The sequence below is a fragment of the Astatotilapia calliptera genome, chromosome 22 (genome assembly GCF_964374335.1).
Source record: "Astatotilapia calliptera chromosome 22, fAstCal68.1, whole genome shotgun sequence".
In the NCBI taxonomy this organism is placed as follows: domain Eukaryota; kingdom Metazoa; phylum Chordata; class Actinopteri; order Cichliformes; family Cichlidae; genus Astatotilapia; species Astatotilapia calliptera.
This window is the reverse complement of record NC_137442.1, coordinates 15,726,218-15,742,292: the sequence shown is the minus strand read 5'-3', so window position 1 is coordinate 15,742,292 and position 16,075 is coordinate 15,726,218. Positions and strand designations below refer to the sequence as shown.

The following is a 16,075-nucleotide window of genomic DNA, read 5'->3' as shown; positions in this document are numbered from 1 at the left end:
CAAAGGAAATGACAGAAGGAAACAATGGCAAGGATAGAAAATGAGAAAAAAACTACTGTTTACCTTTCAGCAAACACTGAGACTGAGGTAACGTGATGCTGTCATGGACAGCTGATATACAGTGTGTGTCTGCTGCAACATAATTGGATTCCTATTTTCCAAACAAATGTTTGGCTTCTATGGCACAATGTAATTAACTTTATGGTATTTAGCTCATTTGCACCAATCATAGGAGCGATAAAGTCAAATTTCACCTAAGAGCTTAATAAGTTAATTTCCAACTGAATGCTTTATAAGTGAAATTACTTACTTCGCTTGGGTCTTTTATTAGCATAGAAACTCTCAAGTGGCTACGTAGCCCTGTGCAAAAAACAATGTATAAGTAGGTGGAATAATGTACCATAACTATTTATTCATTATTGTAGCACAAGAATGATTTGGTCCTTAGAAGTCTGCTCCTGTAACACAGAAAATACAGTCATTGTGAAAATAAAGTAACACCTCTTTAAATTCTTAGGTTTTAGGTATTAGGACATAATTGTTGTTCAGAAGCAACTTTGCAAACCTAGGCCATGTAGCTATCTTGTTTTTTTTTTTTAGAGAGAAGAAGCTTTGCCCTCTAATTCCTTCCAAACAAGCCATACTTTTTCAGTGTTTATCTAACTGTAATGTCATGAAATTTAAAATTTAATATGCTAAACAAAACCTATAGAATCTGAGTCGTAGCTCTTGCATTACTTTCATTTTCTGTGAGCACGGCATCTCTGATCTTGCTGTGAATTTGCCAGGAATTTTCTAAGCCTTCTCAGATTGATGGGCAGCAGCAGCTGCTGTCTGTCTGTGATCACTGCTTTATGTCTCTCCTCCATGTCATTTTGTCAACACACAGCCAAATACCCCAGACCAACATCAAAACTGCAAACATTTCTGATGTTAGAGAAGAAGTCACCCTGATGATCAATAAATCTTAGCTATTTACCCTTATTTACCTTAGAACTGAAACATGGTATACCAAAAGCAGAGATATAAAGCGATGTGAGTATGGTTATGGTATTTATGTGGATTCATGGTCTCTGTTATAATTCTTAATTTCCAGTATACTTTGTACTAGAGTTTTACCTGCGTGCTCTTTATTTCTGTGTCCCTCGTTGACTTAGTGAGTTGTTTTTATAGTTATAGTATTGTAGTTACTTCCTGATTTTGAAGGTTAGATATTTATGGAGATTTTGTTTTTGCACTTTCTTACTCTTACTCTTCCCTTTTTCATGCCCTTGTTGTTGCCTTTATTTAGTCCATCTATACTTTGTGTGTGTGTGTGTGTGTGTGTGTGTGTGTGTGTGTGTGTGTGTGTGTGTGTGTGTGTGTGTGTGTGTGTGTGTGTGTGGCGCATGTCGTTGTTTGAGCTTTTATTTTTCCACTTTGTTCCTGTGCATTTGGTTTGTTTAGTGTTTTCCAACTTAGTCGTTTTCCTGTCAGCACTGTGCAGCTTTTTCTGTTATTTCTTTAGTAGTTCACAGCTTTTTTAATTCACTGACTGCCAACTTGTTTTTTTTTTAGGCCTTTTTGTTCATCTTCTGAACCTGCTATGAAAATTAATGATCCAAAACATTAAGACCACTGACTGTAGTTATACAGTGAATTATGATGATTGTCTCAAAATGTAGTGCATGCGAGATCTTGAAATCAATGTGAGTCTAATGATCATGGCCAGATGATTGGCTCAGAGCACCCCAACTACCCCTGCAGTGTCAAGTGTAATGGTGCAATCTAGTCAGCGGTGATGGGTGCACCTAGCAACAGTGCTAACTCAAAGTCTAAGCATTCAAGTGACATTCACTAAGCATCACAGCATGGCCTCTTTCAACAGAACAATGTGTCCTACCACACTGCCCACAGTGTCCTCAGTAGAAGGAAACTGCAGAACTGACAAAATATTTAAAACGGTGCTTGGCCTCCAAATTCCACAGATCTCAACTCAATGGAACGATTGCAACAGAAGTTTAAACATCTTTGTCTTCAGTAATTTCACCAAACCCCAATTGAAGCTGAGTGTCTGGACTAGACCAGTTGCAGGACGACTAAGGATGACTAAATAAAGAAAATCTCAATCACTGTCTACACACAAACACTATAACTCTACTCTAGAGGAAAGCTGTTAGGGGCCAAGCACTGTTTTATAGGTTGTACTATTCAACCCATGCTGTAGTGAAATGGGTTTATGTAACTGGATTTAGACTGAAGAATCCAAAATAAAGAAAAGAACCTTTATACTAAAATTCCTTAAAAAGAAGTAACAGACAGAAAAACAATTTAGAAAATCCATATTTCATTTTATTGGAACTGCTAGTATCTTGGTGACCACAAATTATCAAGTAGGAGCTATTTTTATGACACAAGGAGGAAAATATTAGGCAGACGGTCAAAATGTTTTGGCTTATTAGTGTATGTTAAAAGAAGGAAAAGAGGAAATACTACAGACACAGAAGCCCTAACTAAACACAGAGGAAATTCAAATTAGGCAATGCTGAGCCAAGTGAGAACACCACTTCTAAGATTTTGCCTAGAAATGATGTTGGAGACAGGAGTGCAAACAGAAACAGCATCCCTGCTTTCTGAGTCTTAGTTCCTGTGTCCTACTGTTTCTGTTATGTGACATACTAAAGGGAACAATTCTTCTGTCGTCCCACATCAGCGTGGACTAGTGATATGTTCAGCGTTCAAACTGAATGACTCATAATAGTAGAGCTTTAATGAGAAAAACATGCTTCTTCCTGCCCACATGGCTCAGTGCTGAACTCCAAAGAGATGGTGGGTGTCTATGGGATTCCATCAAGGCAGTGTTTTCTCACCATATGTCGCATACCTATAAAAAAGTTTCCCGAAATGCACAAGTTGTCTTGCTTTATCAATGACAAGCACACAGGTAAAACTGTGAGTTGTTTTTTTTTGTTTGTTTCTTTTTACAGATTCCAAGGGCCATGAGTGTCCACACACTGATTATCACAAGCTCCTGTGGGAGGAATTGATAGAGCAAAGACAGTGTTTCCACAAAGGCATTATGCTTTTCAAAAAGTCTATTTGTGGCGTAGGTGAACCACCAGTTTGAGGATACTAACTCAAAGGAAATGTTGCTGTAGAGATCACCTGATGTCATTTCAGAGATAGAAACAACATCAGGGCAAACACAGAAATGGAAAAGAAATGCTCTACACAAGACAAAAAAAAATCCAGCCATAACAGAAATCTGGTGTTCTTGTCCTGATAGCGGAGGGGGGAGTATTTCAAAGCTTCAAAATCTCTAGATAAGATAGCATTTGATGCAGAGGCCAGTCCAGTAAGCAGAAACACACCGAAAAATAACTTTCCCTTTTAATTCTTTGTCTTTGCTTGTTCCCTTTGCCAATCATCTAAATCTGATTTCCCTCTGACATCCCCTTTTCTGTCTCTCTCTTCATCTCTTGCTCGCCTTTTGTCTCCCTCTCTTTAATCTGTATGTATTGCCAGTCACTGTCTCCATTCCTTCTCCAGGGGCAGTGGGCCAGCTCTGTGGCTGATCATAGTGATCCCTCCCTGAGGAATAGTCTGTCTGACACCTGGGTGACTGCCCCGGAGGTAGAGTCTGTCTGTGTGTGTCTGTGGGCGTGTGTGTCTGTATATGTCTGTGTCAAGGGGCTAATGGGCAGCTTGAGGGGATTACCAGTTTAGCCACTGGGATTACTGGAACTTCATGCACACACACACACACACACACACACACACACACACACACACACACACACAGAGACAAAACAGTCATGTTTTCTGAAGCCATTACACTGACTTCCATCTATTTCCTGGAAATCTAACCTTAACCATACGTACTACTGTACCTTCCTTATCAGGCTAAACTGATTTACCATATGAGATACTATATGATACTCCCCGTCCCTTCTCCATAGTAAAGACACATCCCAACATCTAAGTCCCAAAACATGAGTAAGACTCGAGCACATAAACAGAAAAGGCGTGCACGCACATGTGTGACCAAGCACTCAAGCTCGCAAAACAGTCAATATTATCAGACAGGCTGACTTGTTTCATAGCCTCGGGTCTCATCGGTTTGCCATCCAAATCAAACAAAGTTAAGAGGACTGAACCATGACCAAGGCAAAATGGGTTTCACCAGGACCTTGAACAGCTCAACAGGTTTAGCACACAGAATAAAAATCTATTTTGAGTTTGAGTTGTCCATGGGCAGTGTCAGTCTCATGGATGGAATAAACTAACGCAATAATGACAAAAAGTCTGTCGCTCTAAAGTATAGTGGTTACCACATTTGCCTAACATGCATAAAATCCATGGTCTAAGACACAAGATTTAGGATTTAAGTGGCTGAGTATCCGACTTAAAAATCTGCCAAATCACACATGTGGATCCGTCTACTGTGACCACCCCTTGTGTAAAAGGGAGCAGCTGAAAAAACGAGGAAAAATAAGCCAAAACTGTAAAATTTAGACATACAATAAACCCATACTGCACAAATGCGTTTATTATGTTGCCACTGCTGAGAAAGCTTCCAAAAAAGACTTCCAAGTAAACACATTTGCATTGCTCTGAGTATTGAAACACTCACATTTGCATTGTCAGGCAAACATGTTTTTTCAGCGCTGATTGTATTTAAAGACTCCTATGACTTTTTATGGCTGCAAGTTCTAATTGTTCTTCTTTCACGTAACTGATCAAACTGTCAAGAAAAGGCAACCTGACATCAGGCTATAGAAATGTAAAGTTCATCCAATGAGAGCTGGTACACAAAGTATGCAATAGACACGCATTACTCACTTACATTATTCTATCGGTTATTTCAATCATTCAGGTATACATATCGATCCACGTTAAGATTTAAAGGCTCTGGTAAGAGTTGTGGTGGATATGTTTTTGTTAATGTTTTAAATTAATTATAATTTTAATAAGCTCTACAATAAAAGAACCAGATGTAAATAAGCACACAGGTCACTGATCTGGCAGTTTCTGAAGTATTGCCCTCATCAAGCACTGGCAGGTAGCCTTGTTAGTATTTAAATGTAGTTATTGTAATGGAGATTTTATTGCACATGACTGATGAAACCGCACCTATTTTCTCTCATAAGACCGAACACACCATTCAGAAAAGGACGGGGAGGAATCAATTAACACCAACCCCAGGTGTAATAAACGCACACAGACATAATCTCAACAGACTACAGTGTCCACAGGATGACACAAAGAACAGGAGCTCCAAAGCCTCAAGAGAGCTCAATCACCAGGGGATTTGACTCCTGAATATTGTATTGCACTGTTAACGTTACTGTAATGATTCTAATTATAATATGTGCCAGACTGAGCTGAAAGAACAGAGCTGGTTATCAGTGCCGAATTAATGACATTTATTGGAAGAATTGAGAGAGAAACAGATTAGGTGGGGAGTGGTGGAGTCGAATTGTGAAAAGAGAGAGACACAGAGGACAGTTTAGAAACAGATATTAAGTAAAAGAGAGATGAAGTAGTGAATTACATCTATTCAATAAAAGGCAGGCTTAAGACAGAGACAGATTGTGAGAATGAGAAAAGATAAAAGTGAAGGTATATCAAGAGAGGAGTTCAGAGACACAGACAGTCACTGATATGAAGTAAAAATGAGAAATGCTTGGAATTATATCAATTTTAAGTAAAAACATACTGATTGTTGAGGTAAATTCTAGCTTAATGTGTATTTTAATGGACTTGGGACACCCTTCTTTCCCTGAGTTTCCTTTGTATAACAGTAACTTTTGTCATGTAAAACTATAAAAAAAACTTTTTGAATCATACTTTGCAAAAATAAATGAGAGAAATTAACAAAAAAAGTAAGAGACACAGATGTAAACATGCAGTGATGTAATTGCTTCAAACAGAAATGTTTCTGATTTCTGAAATCTGTGTAACTTTCAATGAAAGGATACCTCGATGAAGCACAAACGCACTCACATCAAAAAGTGTCTTCCTGCACATTGTGCAAGGCCCAGCAATTATGCACAAATCAAAGCAAGGCCTCACAACAGTTTTGCTCAAGTTTTCTTGCAGTGATCGTTTACCCCAAATTGGCTACCTGATGGACACCCACAGTGCCAAAATGTTGTTTACTGCAGTAAAAGTTGGAACAGTTCTCCTGAGAAGGTTTATTTGTTTTGTTGCAGGTTTTGGTTTGTCTAAAGAGACTCGCTGTTGAGACTGTGGCTATTATTCCTATGTGTTCATTTAGAAGAATACAGAAGAATTTCTTCTGCACAAAATCACTTTAGTATTGCATGTTTGCCACTACAGCCTCCTGTAGTGACCATACAGAGGTCCTGCTGTGTTCTTGTTTAAGTTAGTTTTTCATGTTTAAATCCTCAACAATCTCTGTCAAACAGCAGGCTGGCAACAATGAACCAATTCAAATTGTCAAGCAACAAAAAGTGGCATACACAAGGGCATGCAGGGAGAACAACCTTGGCAAAAAAAGACATGCTAAGAAAAAGACTTCCTTTTCTGTTCCTTCCTGTCTTTTTAACCTGAGCAAAGCTATTTGGATCTTCTAACACACACACACACACACACACACACACACACACACACACACACACACACACACACACACACACACACACACACACACACACACACACACACACACACACACACACACACACGCCTCTTACCCCCTACAGGGCAGAACTGATGCAGGAAGAGATGAAATACCACTACCTCAGGGATAAACACACCTCAGTTCACACTCACACAAAACCTCTCACTCACTCACACGCTAAAGCACACACACACATACCTGTGCATCTACATATACACTTCTCGCTGTCTTCCCCCAAAAATGTGAACTCGGTTTTGCTCAGGAATATTGTCCCGACATCAAAGGCCGTATTTGTTTCTTTTCACACCAATCACACATTGCTGTTTCCCATGGCCTTTGTGTTTGTTTGCCTTCTGCGCCTGTGTGCAGCAGGTGCATGTCTTGCTGTATGGCTGTGTATTTACGTTGCCTGTGTACGTTTACTTTGTGGCAGCGACCATGTGTCTCTCAGTTTCCGTGGATGTGTCTTGTGTGTTTAGGGAGTGGGTGGGTATGACTTAGCCAGGTGTAAAATTGGTGCTGTAAAGGATTGAAGATACAAACTGGGTCAGAGTACAAATAGGAAGCAGGGAATAAAGTAGCCAGTATATCGCAACCTAAAAGGGGTAAAAATAGAGTTAACAGACACATCCAAGCTTTTCCTCTCGTGACATTCAGCAATGTTTTTTTCCTCTGAATGTGTGTGTGTCACAGTAATGTGGCTCCAAGCATACGTCACATTACATCACAGATTTATGAATATATTTTGTAATGTCAAGATCAGTTCTTGCTCAAGAAATGAGATCAAATATATTTGGGAGTTACGTGATCAGATGACCATCATAATAAAAACATTTTTTTTGTGCTCTGTATTCGGACTACAGCACTGCTACTAGTTAATTTGCTGCATGTCTGCATTTGTATGTGCCAAGGTACACTAACATGAGCAAAAAAAGGGCAACAGTGGGAAGGAAAAACTTCATTTTAACAGGAAGAAACCTCCAGCAGAACTAGGCTCAAGGAGGAGTGTCCATCTGGGTGAGGGGAGGAAGACAGGACAAAGACACACTGTGGAAGTGAGTCAGAGATTAAGGAAATATAGGAATATAAGGAAAAAACAGAGTTTCTGTAGTTTTAAGTAGCTTAAAATTCAATTATTTTTCAACACAGCCTGCACTCTTTTAGGCAAGCTTTCTTGCATTTTCTTTAAATCTCAGGAATAATTCACCAGGTTCTTTGAAGGACATTTAAAGCTCTTCTTTGGATGTTGGCTCCCTTTTGTTCTGTTCTCTGTCAAGATGATCCCACATTGCTTTAATAATGTTAAGGCCTGTTAGTGTTCTATTTAGTGCTTTTCTACTCAGGTATAGTTTTACTGCATTTGGCATGTGTGTGGGATCATTGTCTGGCTGAAAAATGAAGCTACTGTGGTGTGTTGAGTGTAGATATAACACTGGTTCATTCCTTGAGCTAAAGGGGTTTTTTTATGCTTGAGTGATTCATAGGTCAGTGTTAAATGGATTAACAAACAAACAAACAATCCTAAAAATGGTCAGCAGTAAATCCAAGGTCTGGACTGAAAATGAGTAAAAATGTGGCATCAATAATAAAACGAATGACACTCATTACACAACCTCCTTCCCGTTTTTTTTATTTCAGAGCAAGACAGTCAGTAACCTGGGTTACAAGGTCATTAATTACCACCAGAGGAAAAATTACAAAAAAAATTACACATTTACTAAATTCAAAATGAAAGTTTTCAATTAAAAATTAAAAATGTGAAACATTTTTCCAAGTGTTTTTAGAAATTTGAAATCCAGTGTAATAAGTAATAATGGTAACGCATGCGTGACTTTGATCAGAAATGTTATAGATTCAAGCTCCATAAAGACTATTAATATTTTCAAGCTGTTGCTGATAGTCTGCCACTGAATCTGTCTGATATCACAAATAGTCTGTGAAGGTTCTCAGTCATCCAGGTCATCGTAGTCAAAGGAGCTTGCAAAGAAAAGCGTCTGGACTTCTTTAAGTTGCTTGAAGACGTTTCACCTCTCATCCGAGAAGCTTCTTCAGTTCTAAGGTCAAATGGTGGAGAGTCCCAGATATAAACCTAGTGGGAGTGACCCCCCACAGAGGGACAAAAGGACCCCCTGATGATCCTCTAATCGCCTGAGCCAAGGTGTGAAATTGGGTGTGGGACCCAATCAGCCCAATCAGTTTCGGGTGTGTTCATTGTGAAACCTGGCCCCACCTTATCATGCGAATTCCTGAGGTCAGATGGCCCAGGATGTGAGTGGGCGTTAAGGCGTCTGGGAAGGGATCTCAAAACTGAATTATAGATGGCAGAGAGTTGGTGTCGTAAACCCCCGCCTCTGTTCAAAGATGGTCGCTGAACCAGAAACTGGTTCACCCGAAAGACAAAGCGCCAAAACACAAACTTAACAACGTGGTGTATGCTGTACAGTGCAGCGAGGAATGCTCAGACCTCTACATTGGAGAGACCAAACAGCCACTTCACAAGCGCATGGCACAACACAGAAGAGCCACCTCCACAGGACAAGACTCAGCAGTCCATCTGCATCTTAAGGATAAAGGACACTCTTTCGAGGATGCCAATGTTCACATTTTGGACAGAGAGGACAGATGGTTTGAAAGAGGAGTGAAAGAAGCCATCTATGTCCACTGTGAGCGACCATCTTTGAACAGAGGCGGGGGTTTACGACACCAACTCTCTGCCATCTATAATCCAGTTTTGAGTTCCCTTCCCAGACGCCTTAACGCCCACTCACATCCTGGGCCATCTGACCTCAGGAATTCGCATGATAAGGTGGGGCCAGGTTTCACAATGAACACACCCGAAACTCTGGCTGATTGGGTCCCACACCCAATTTCACACCTTGGCTCAGGCGATTAGAGGATCATCAGGGGGTCCTTTTGTCCCTCTGTGGGGGGTCACTCCCACTAGGTTTATATCTGGGACTCTCCACCATTTGACCTTAGAACTGAAGAAGCTTCTCGGATGAGAGGTGAAACATCTTCAAGCAACTTAAAGAAGTCCAGACGCTTTTCTTTGCAAGCTCCTTTGATATCACAAATACTATGTTTAGGTTTCCTCTTGTGGCTTTTATTGTTGAAATGCATCTGCACAAACCTAGTTTACTTGAGTAAATGGCTTGAAAACAGATTTGCTTGCACACAACAAATCTAGCCACAGGATGAAATGGACAGACTGACAGATTGCACTGATCAAATATTCATGCAGTGACCTGCTACAACCCCACATTTCTTTTTTTCATTTTGTGAACATGACTGTGCACTTACTTGATGGAAAACACAATTGTATCTGCATTTTGCACATGTAAAGCTACCATGGTATCTGAACCAGCACAAAAGTCCAAGCGAGTTGAATGAAAGCCACTAAGTCATCTGCCAGGATCCTACAGATAAAATATACACACATCAACAGTTTTGACTGGACATTCGGATGAAGAAAGGATAACACGAAGAGGGGGAAAAATCAAACAATTTAAAAATGAATCACAGAAGAATTCATGTATAATGTAAACGTTTACATTGAATCTGAGTAACTGTAAGAACCATGTAGTCACACCACAGCGATCAAATCCTAAATCTGGTAATTTCGCAATTGAATCCTGAAAGTCTGGTGACGGAAACCCCTTACTGTGTCTTCCATCATTTAATACTTGTATTTTATCCATCTATCCATGCATGGCCAAAAACTCTCAGATGCTCTCTTGGCGCTCACACATGATTAATTTTCAGACAGCTGGTAAAGTCTCTGAAGTCCCAGTCACGTCTTCTACTCCAACAGTTTATGTGCCACCTGATACCTTACCATGGTTTCAATTCAAAAAAAAAAAAAAATTCAGTCACAGAAACTTGTGACCCAGTATCCAAAGCTATGCACAGTGGGAAAACTGGTATATAAATATTGTGCTAACCCACGTCCTCAATGACAGAGATGTTAACAACATGCACCATGGGTGGCCACTACCCTGTCTGTGCACTGCACTGTCCAGTGCTTTAAATGTATTGTTCAGCTGAGCAGATTCAAAGGGAAGCATTTGGAAGGAATGTTGAGCATGACCCATGTTGCTCTTGATGATGACCCACTGCTCTTAGTTGCATTAAGTAAAGCAGATTTTTGACTTTGGTTTATTTGATTATCTGGCCTAGAAAGTCTGAAAACCAAGGGTATTTGGCATGAACTGCATGTTGCATGAATAATTGGAGTACTGTGTTGTTCATGCAGCATTCCTTGAAATAAATCAAAACACAGACCAACTAAAACTGAGAAACATGTTAAAGTACTGTTTCCACTGACTGCCCATGAAGTTGTAGGTAGTCATGTAAAAAACAAAAAAGAAAACAAACAAAAAAACCCTCACACCTTTTTTTCAGAGAAATAACATGATTCATAGTGTATTAGAAAACGTCTGTTTCTCTACCAGAAAAAGACTATATGGACGAAAGTACAGTGACACCTACACCTCAGCACTCAGCGACCCCACTCTGTAAATTTACATGGTCTGTAACTTTATGGCTGAGTTGCTGTGTTTCCTAAATGGTTTTGATTTGCAATAACACTACTTCACTTTGTCAAGACACTGTGGATCATTTGTGAATTAGAGTATTTTTTTAAAAAAATAAGTTATGCAGAAATTCCAGCCTGAAAGCCTGATTTGAGCCAGTTACTAATTGCATAAAAATGTCTTGAATGTGCTAGTCACAGTGTGTGATCCCCAGATGTTTCCTGGCTTATATGAACTCCATTCATCATATCTATTTGTTGCACCAAGATCAAGAAGAGAACAGGCAGGTGAGACCATCCCAAAGTTCAAAACCCAGTTTATCACAGTCAATAATTTTAACTTCCAGCTAGAGTCAATAAATAATCGACTGGGGCAGAGAGGAACTGTTATTTCAAAGTTGCACTGGGGCTTTTTTTTATCATGCAGAAATCAGGGAAGGTGACCTTTACTCACTGATGGCAACTTGCAGTGGGAAAAATGTTTTTATACCTTGATTAATGTGATTGTAGAAGAAATTCACAAATAGATTTAATTTCCAGTTGATAGACAGCATCACCTTTGATGTTGTCAATAATAATAGTTATTTAAAAAGAACAGATATTTACTGTTAAAAAAATGCTTTTACTTTCAGATACTAGTCAAGGTGAGACAGGTGGTGACAAAAATGTAAAAATGTCATTTCAACTTTACCACAAAGAAACCCAAGAATTTAAGGCTTTTTAACTGAAAAAGAAAAAAAGAACGGTGACAGTTTTAATGCATTTTTTAAAAAAAAGATTACTTTTACAGCAACGGTCAAGCTTGAACCATGAAACCCCAAATAACTGCTTTTAGGCTAAAAACTATTAAAAAGTTGAATATTTTAATATTCATATTTTCAATAACACAAATTCTTCTTATTTTTTATGTATCGATTGTGACACCATACCTATATAGCTGAGATGCAGTGCAGGGCATTTTACTTTTTTTTCCAGTTCTCAAATTGTAAAGGATTTGGAAAAAATATGAAAAAAACCAAAACAAAAAGAAGGAATAGAGAAATGTGTCTTTTTCTAAGCTCATCGAATATTTTTCTATCCAATTTAGGGTCGCAGGAGCCTAAACTGTGTCACAGGGTGAGAGGCAGGAAACACCCTTTACTGGTTGGCTGTCTATTACAGGGCTAACGCAGAGAGACAGACAACCTTTCACACTCACAGCCAATTTAGAATCACCAATTAACTTAACAAGCATGTCTATGGACGGAAGCCAGAGCACCAGGAGAGACCGCCACACAGAAAGGCCTCAGTCAGCTGGAGGACCTTACTCTGAGGAGACAGTGATAACTACTGCACCACTGCGCCACCCCATAAAATGTGTTTTTACTGAGCAAGGTCAAATATTTGCATGTGTGTGAGTGGGAACAAATGACTTGCAGCGTATCGTGCAGTCTTCTCCAGTGTATTTAATCACTTAAATTTGTATTATGTTGACAATGAAATTACAATTTGTTGCTATGTGTCTATGTCTGTTTTAAGTAATGAAAGAGTGAAAAAGAGACTGCAGGAGAATAAGCCACAGGTTTGGCTTACGTAGCAAGGCGACTGGAATTATGCATGCCATAAATCTTCCCCACAGGCACACACATACACACACAGACAAGCACAGACAAACCTATGGACATGAATGCATTCACACAACACATTATCTTCTGTTATCTTAGATAAGCAAAGAATCCTAATCAGCCAATAAGAGCACAGAGGGCATCTCTGACTTTCTCCCAGCTCCAGTTTCTTTAGACTGGAGTCGGGAGAAAGTCTCTTTGTCTTTGTGGAAACAAGAATTTTATATAACCTGGCAAAAATCACCTAGTCACCTTATTTCCTTTTGTATTCTCTTCTGTTTTGTTCCATTCTTTTCCTCTCTTGTTTAATTAACTCTGTATGGCAATTTGGGCCCTAAACGCCACGTCCGAGAAAGGTTGATTAGTGCAGCTCGCTGATTAGAAATTATGCCTGTTGAAGCTAATGAAAACAGTTCATTCCCCATGACAAGTATCAAGGCGACTCATTTCATTTCTACATGACCCAAATCCTTTTTCCTCAACTGAACCAAACCAGATTTTCTCTCCTGGCACTATATTGTTGGTAGTTGCCTCACACGTGCCTGATGTAATTAAAGAAATCTTTCCATCAACAGTGGAAGCTTCTGTTCATAATTTGTCCGATGAGATATGCAAAACAAGGTTGTGACATCAGACCTTATATTATATGATATGCGGATTATCTGATTTGAACGAAAACTAGAAACTGCTTTGTTGGGACTGTGGGGCTGTGTGGTTTGATCAGACTTCACTATAAGCCTTTTAGAAACCAAGCTTAGCCAACTTCAAATCCATTACAGTGAAGAAAAAAACACAAAGAAAGAACAAAATATTGGGAATTTTCTTTCGTGTGGTTGCTTACCTTGCTTTAGCTTGGATAGTCTTCACTGAAAAAAAAAAAAAGTCGTCCCACATGGATGACCAAATCCACACAAAAAAATAAAATAAAATTCACTTTCTGAGTCACAGTTGGTTTCTATTTTTGCTTGTTTATTTAATTTGAATAACTGATGTGACCAAGACATAGAAAACTTAGTGAAGCATCAAACAAAACAGTTAATAACAGCTATGCTCTATAAACAATGTCTTTCTTCCAATACTAAATTGGTTGCAATGTTTGTTGTCTTTTATTACTTTGATTATTTTCACTCACCAGATTCGGACGTGAGATGTTATTGATTAGCTGGCTTATAACAATAAGTCCATCTTTAAGGGATGATTTTGTGTGAATGAACCACAAAAAAAATTAATTTGCATTTATATAATTGAGTTACTTTTTGTGAACCAACATCCTAAACACTTTGTACAGTGTGCAGTGACATTTAAACATTTAAACAGTGTTCTCACATTTCACAGTTAATAAAATAACAAAACAAAATTCATTTCAGGGTTAAAGGAACATGTTGAATGTGAATAGAGTCACAGACAGATGCTATTAAGCTCCACTGATTGACTGATAAAATCATACAAGTAGAGTTTAATAGCTTATCTAAAACAAGATTCTTTCAGGGTATTGTGTTTCTTGCAAGAAGAGCTCAATAAACTAATTCAATAACTAAAGGAAGCCGCAGTGGCAGTGATTGCTGCCGCAAACCAAATGTGGATCACCCTGTTGCTATCAAAGGTCATTTAACACCATGTGAACATTGCTTAAAAGAATTCGGGCAACATCCGTAGTGTCAGTATCTGTTAGAAGGACGTTTTCTTTTACTTAAGCAATTTGTATTGATATTAAAACTCAAAATGTGAGACGGATCTCTGCATTTTTTAGTTTATTCAATGCTTCATTTTTAATGAGATTATAGGATGAGAACAGTTTGAAGCTTTAAATGTTTTCATATTTCTCTCCTTTGACAAAATGAACGCTTGCTTTAAAAAAAAGAAAATGAAAAAAGAAAAATTGAAAAGAATAACACATAAAAACTGCCCTACCTGGTCCTGAAGTTAGCAGGGTGGGGATGTCCGTCGTACAACGACAGGAAGTCATACTCTTCTTCTATGGCAAATGACAAGAAGATGAGCTGGATTCTACTTCCTTCCTCTCCAACAATGACCCAGGTGCAGTTTGCTCCATTTGGGTAGCCATAGGGAAAGCCAGGAGATTCTATACTGCCATTTCGACCTTTCAGTGTACCCCCGCATGTGTAGATAAAACCTGAAAGAGAAAAGAGATTTGAGCACATCTTAAGTTAGAGGAAGAAAACATAAAGGTGCCAAACTGAAGTTGTGACCTTAAGACATTATAATAAATCAAGATAATTGAACTCTCAAAATGTTTAATGTTCATTATTCAATATTTTAAAACGTGAAAGAGTGATGATGCTAGAAGTTTCACCTCCGTATGTCTGCCCATTGTGACAAAAGGATTTCGTAACTGTCGCACAACTATTTATTGTAAGTGCAGCCATGAGTCTTCCTCAGCACGTGCAGTTGCAACAGCATCAGTGTGTAACTGCCAGTGTATTAAAGCTGGTTCAGTTGTCATTATGACAGAGTAGTAACTGCATAGCACATTCAAACTGTACACAAAACCACACATACGCACACTAACAAGTACTTATTACTGCCTTTTTTAAACACAACCATTAGAAGTGACAGTCAATTATTCATTATTATTTTATGTAAGACCACTAAAAAGTCAAAAGAAAAAAAAAATATACAAAACATTGCTTTTAATGAATGAACCAAGAAGCAACGAGTCAGCATGAGTGATATTAAGTAGGTCAGCTTCGTTTTGATATATCCTGGTCTTTGATGCTGATCTATGATTACGTATTAATAGAAATATATGAAGATCATAGAAGTAAGTACTTCCCAGAACTTCTTCTAGGGTAGTGCTGCTTATCTATAGTTTGTGATGCACTCCTTCACAGTGAGGGCATGGGGCAGGGGCAGGACTTCAGAACAGCACCCCAGGAAGTGGTATTCACATTCAGCATGGGGTGCTTGAACTCGGGTCCCCCGAGTGACTGGAAACTCTTTTGCCACTGAGCAACCTTTCCAGCTCACTTAAAAGGTGAAATCAATGAGAGACCGGTGCATTCTCCTGGATTCATCCTATGGGCATCTGCAAGATCAAAAGCTGGCAATTCCTTTGTTTGCTGCTAATCAATTACTGACATGTTAAAATGCACAACAAGCAAAGGGGTGTGTCAGTCAGCGGCAGTGCCTTTGAACATGACTCGGCAATTTATAGCTGTACAGAATAACCATTTGCTTTGTTTTGTTGAGACATCCATCTACAACAACTGAAAATGAAAAACGACACCGATTACGCTCTTGCTCGCACCATACAACATCAAAAACAGTTAATGAATTCTTCAGGGATGGAGAAGA

General features: G+C 38.9%; 1 protein-coding gene across 1 annotated transcript in view; it reads right to left on the bottom strand.

The window, feature by feature from the left end:
• csmd1a (CUB and Sushi multiple domains 1a) overlaps positions 1–15,814 on the bottom strand; it is a 125,624-nt gene extending 109,810 nt beyond the window's left edge. The window contains exon 1 of the mRNA XM_080296482.1: positions 14,672–15,814. Coding sequence (XP_080152608.1) covers positions 14,672–14,922 — 251 coding nt within the window. The 5' untranslated portion in view covers positions 14,923–15,814. The remainder of the gene's footprint in view (positions 1–14,671) is intronic.
• Positions 15,815–16,075: the final 261 nt, after the last annotated feature.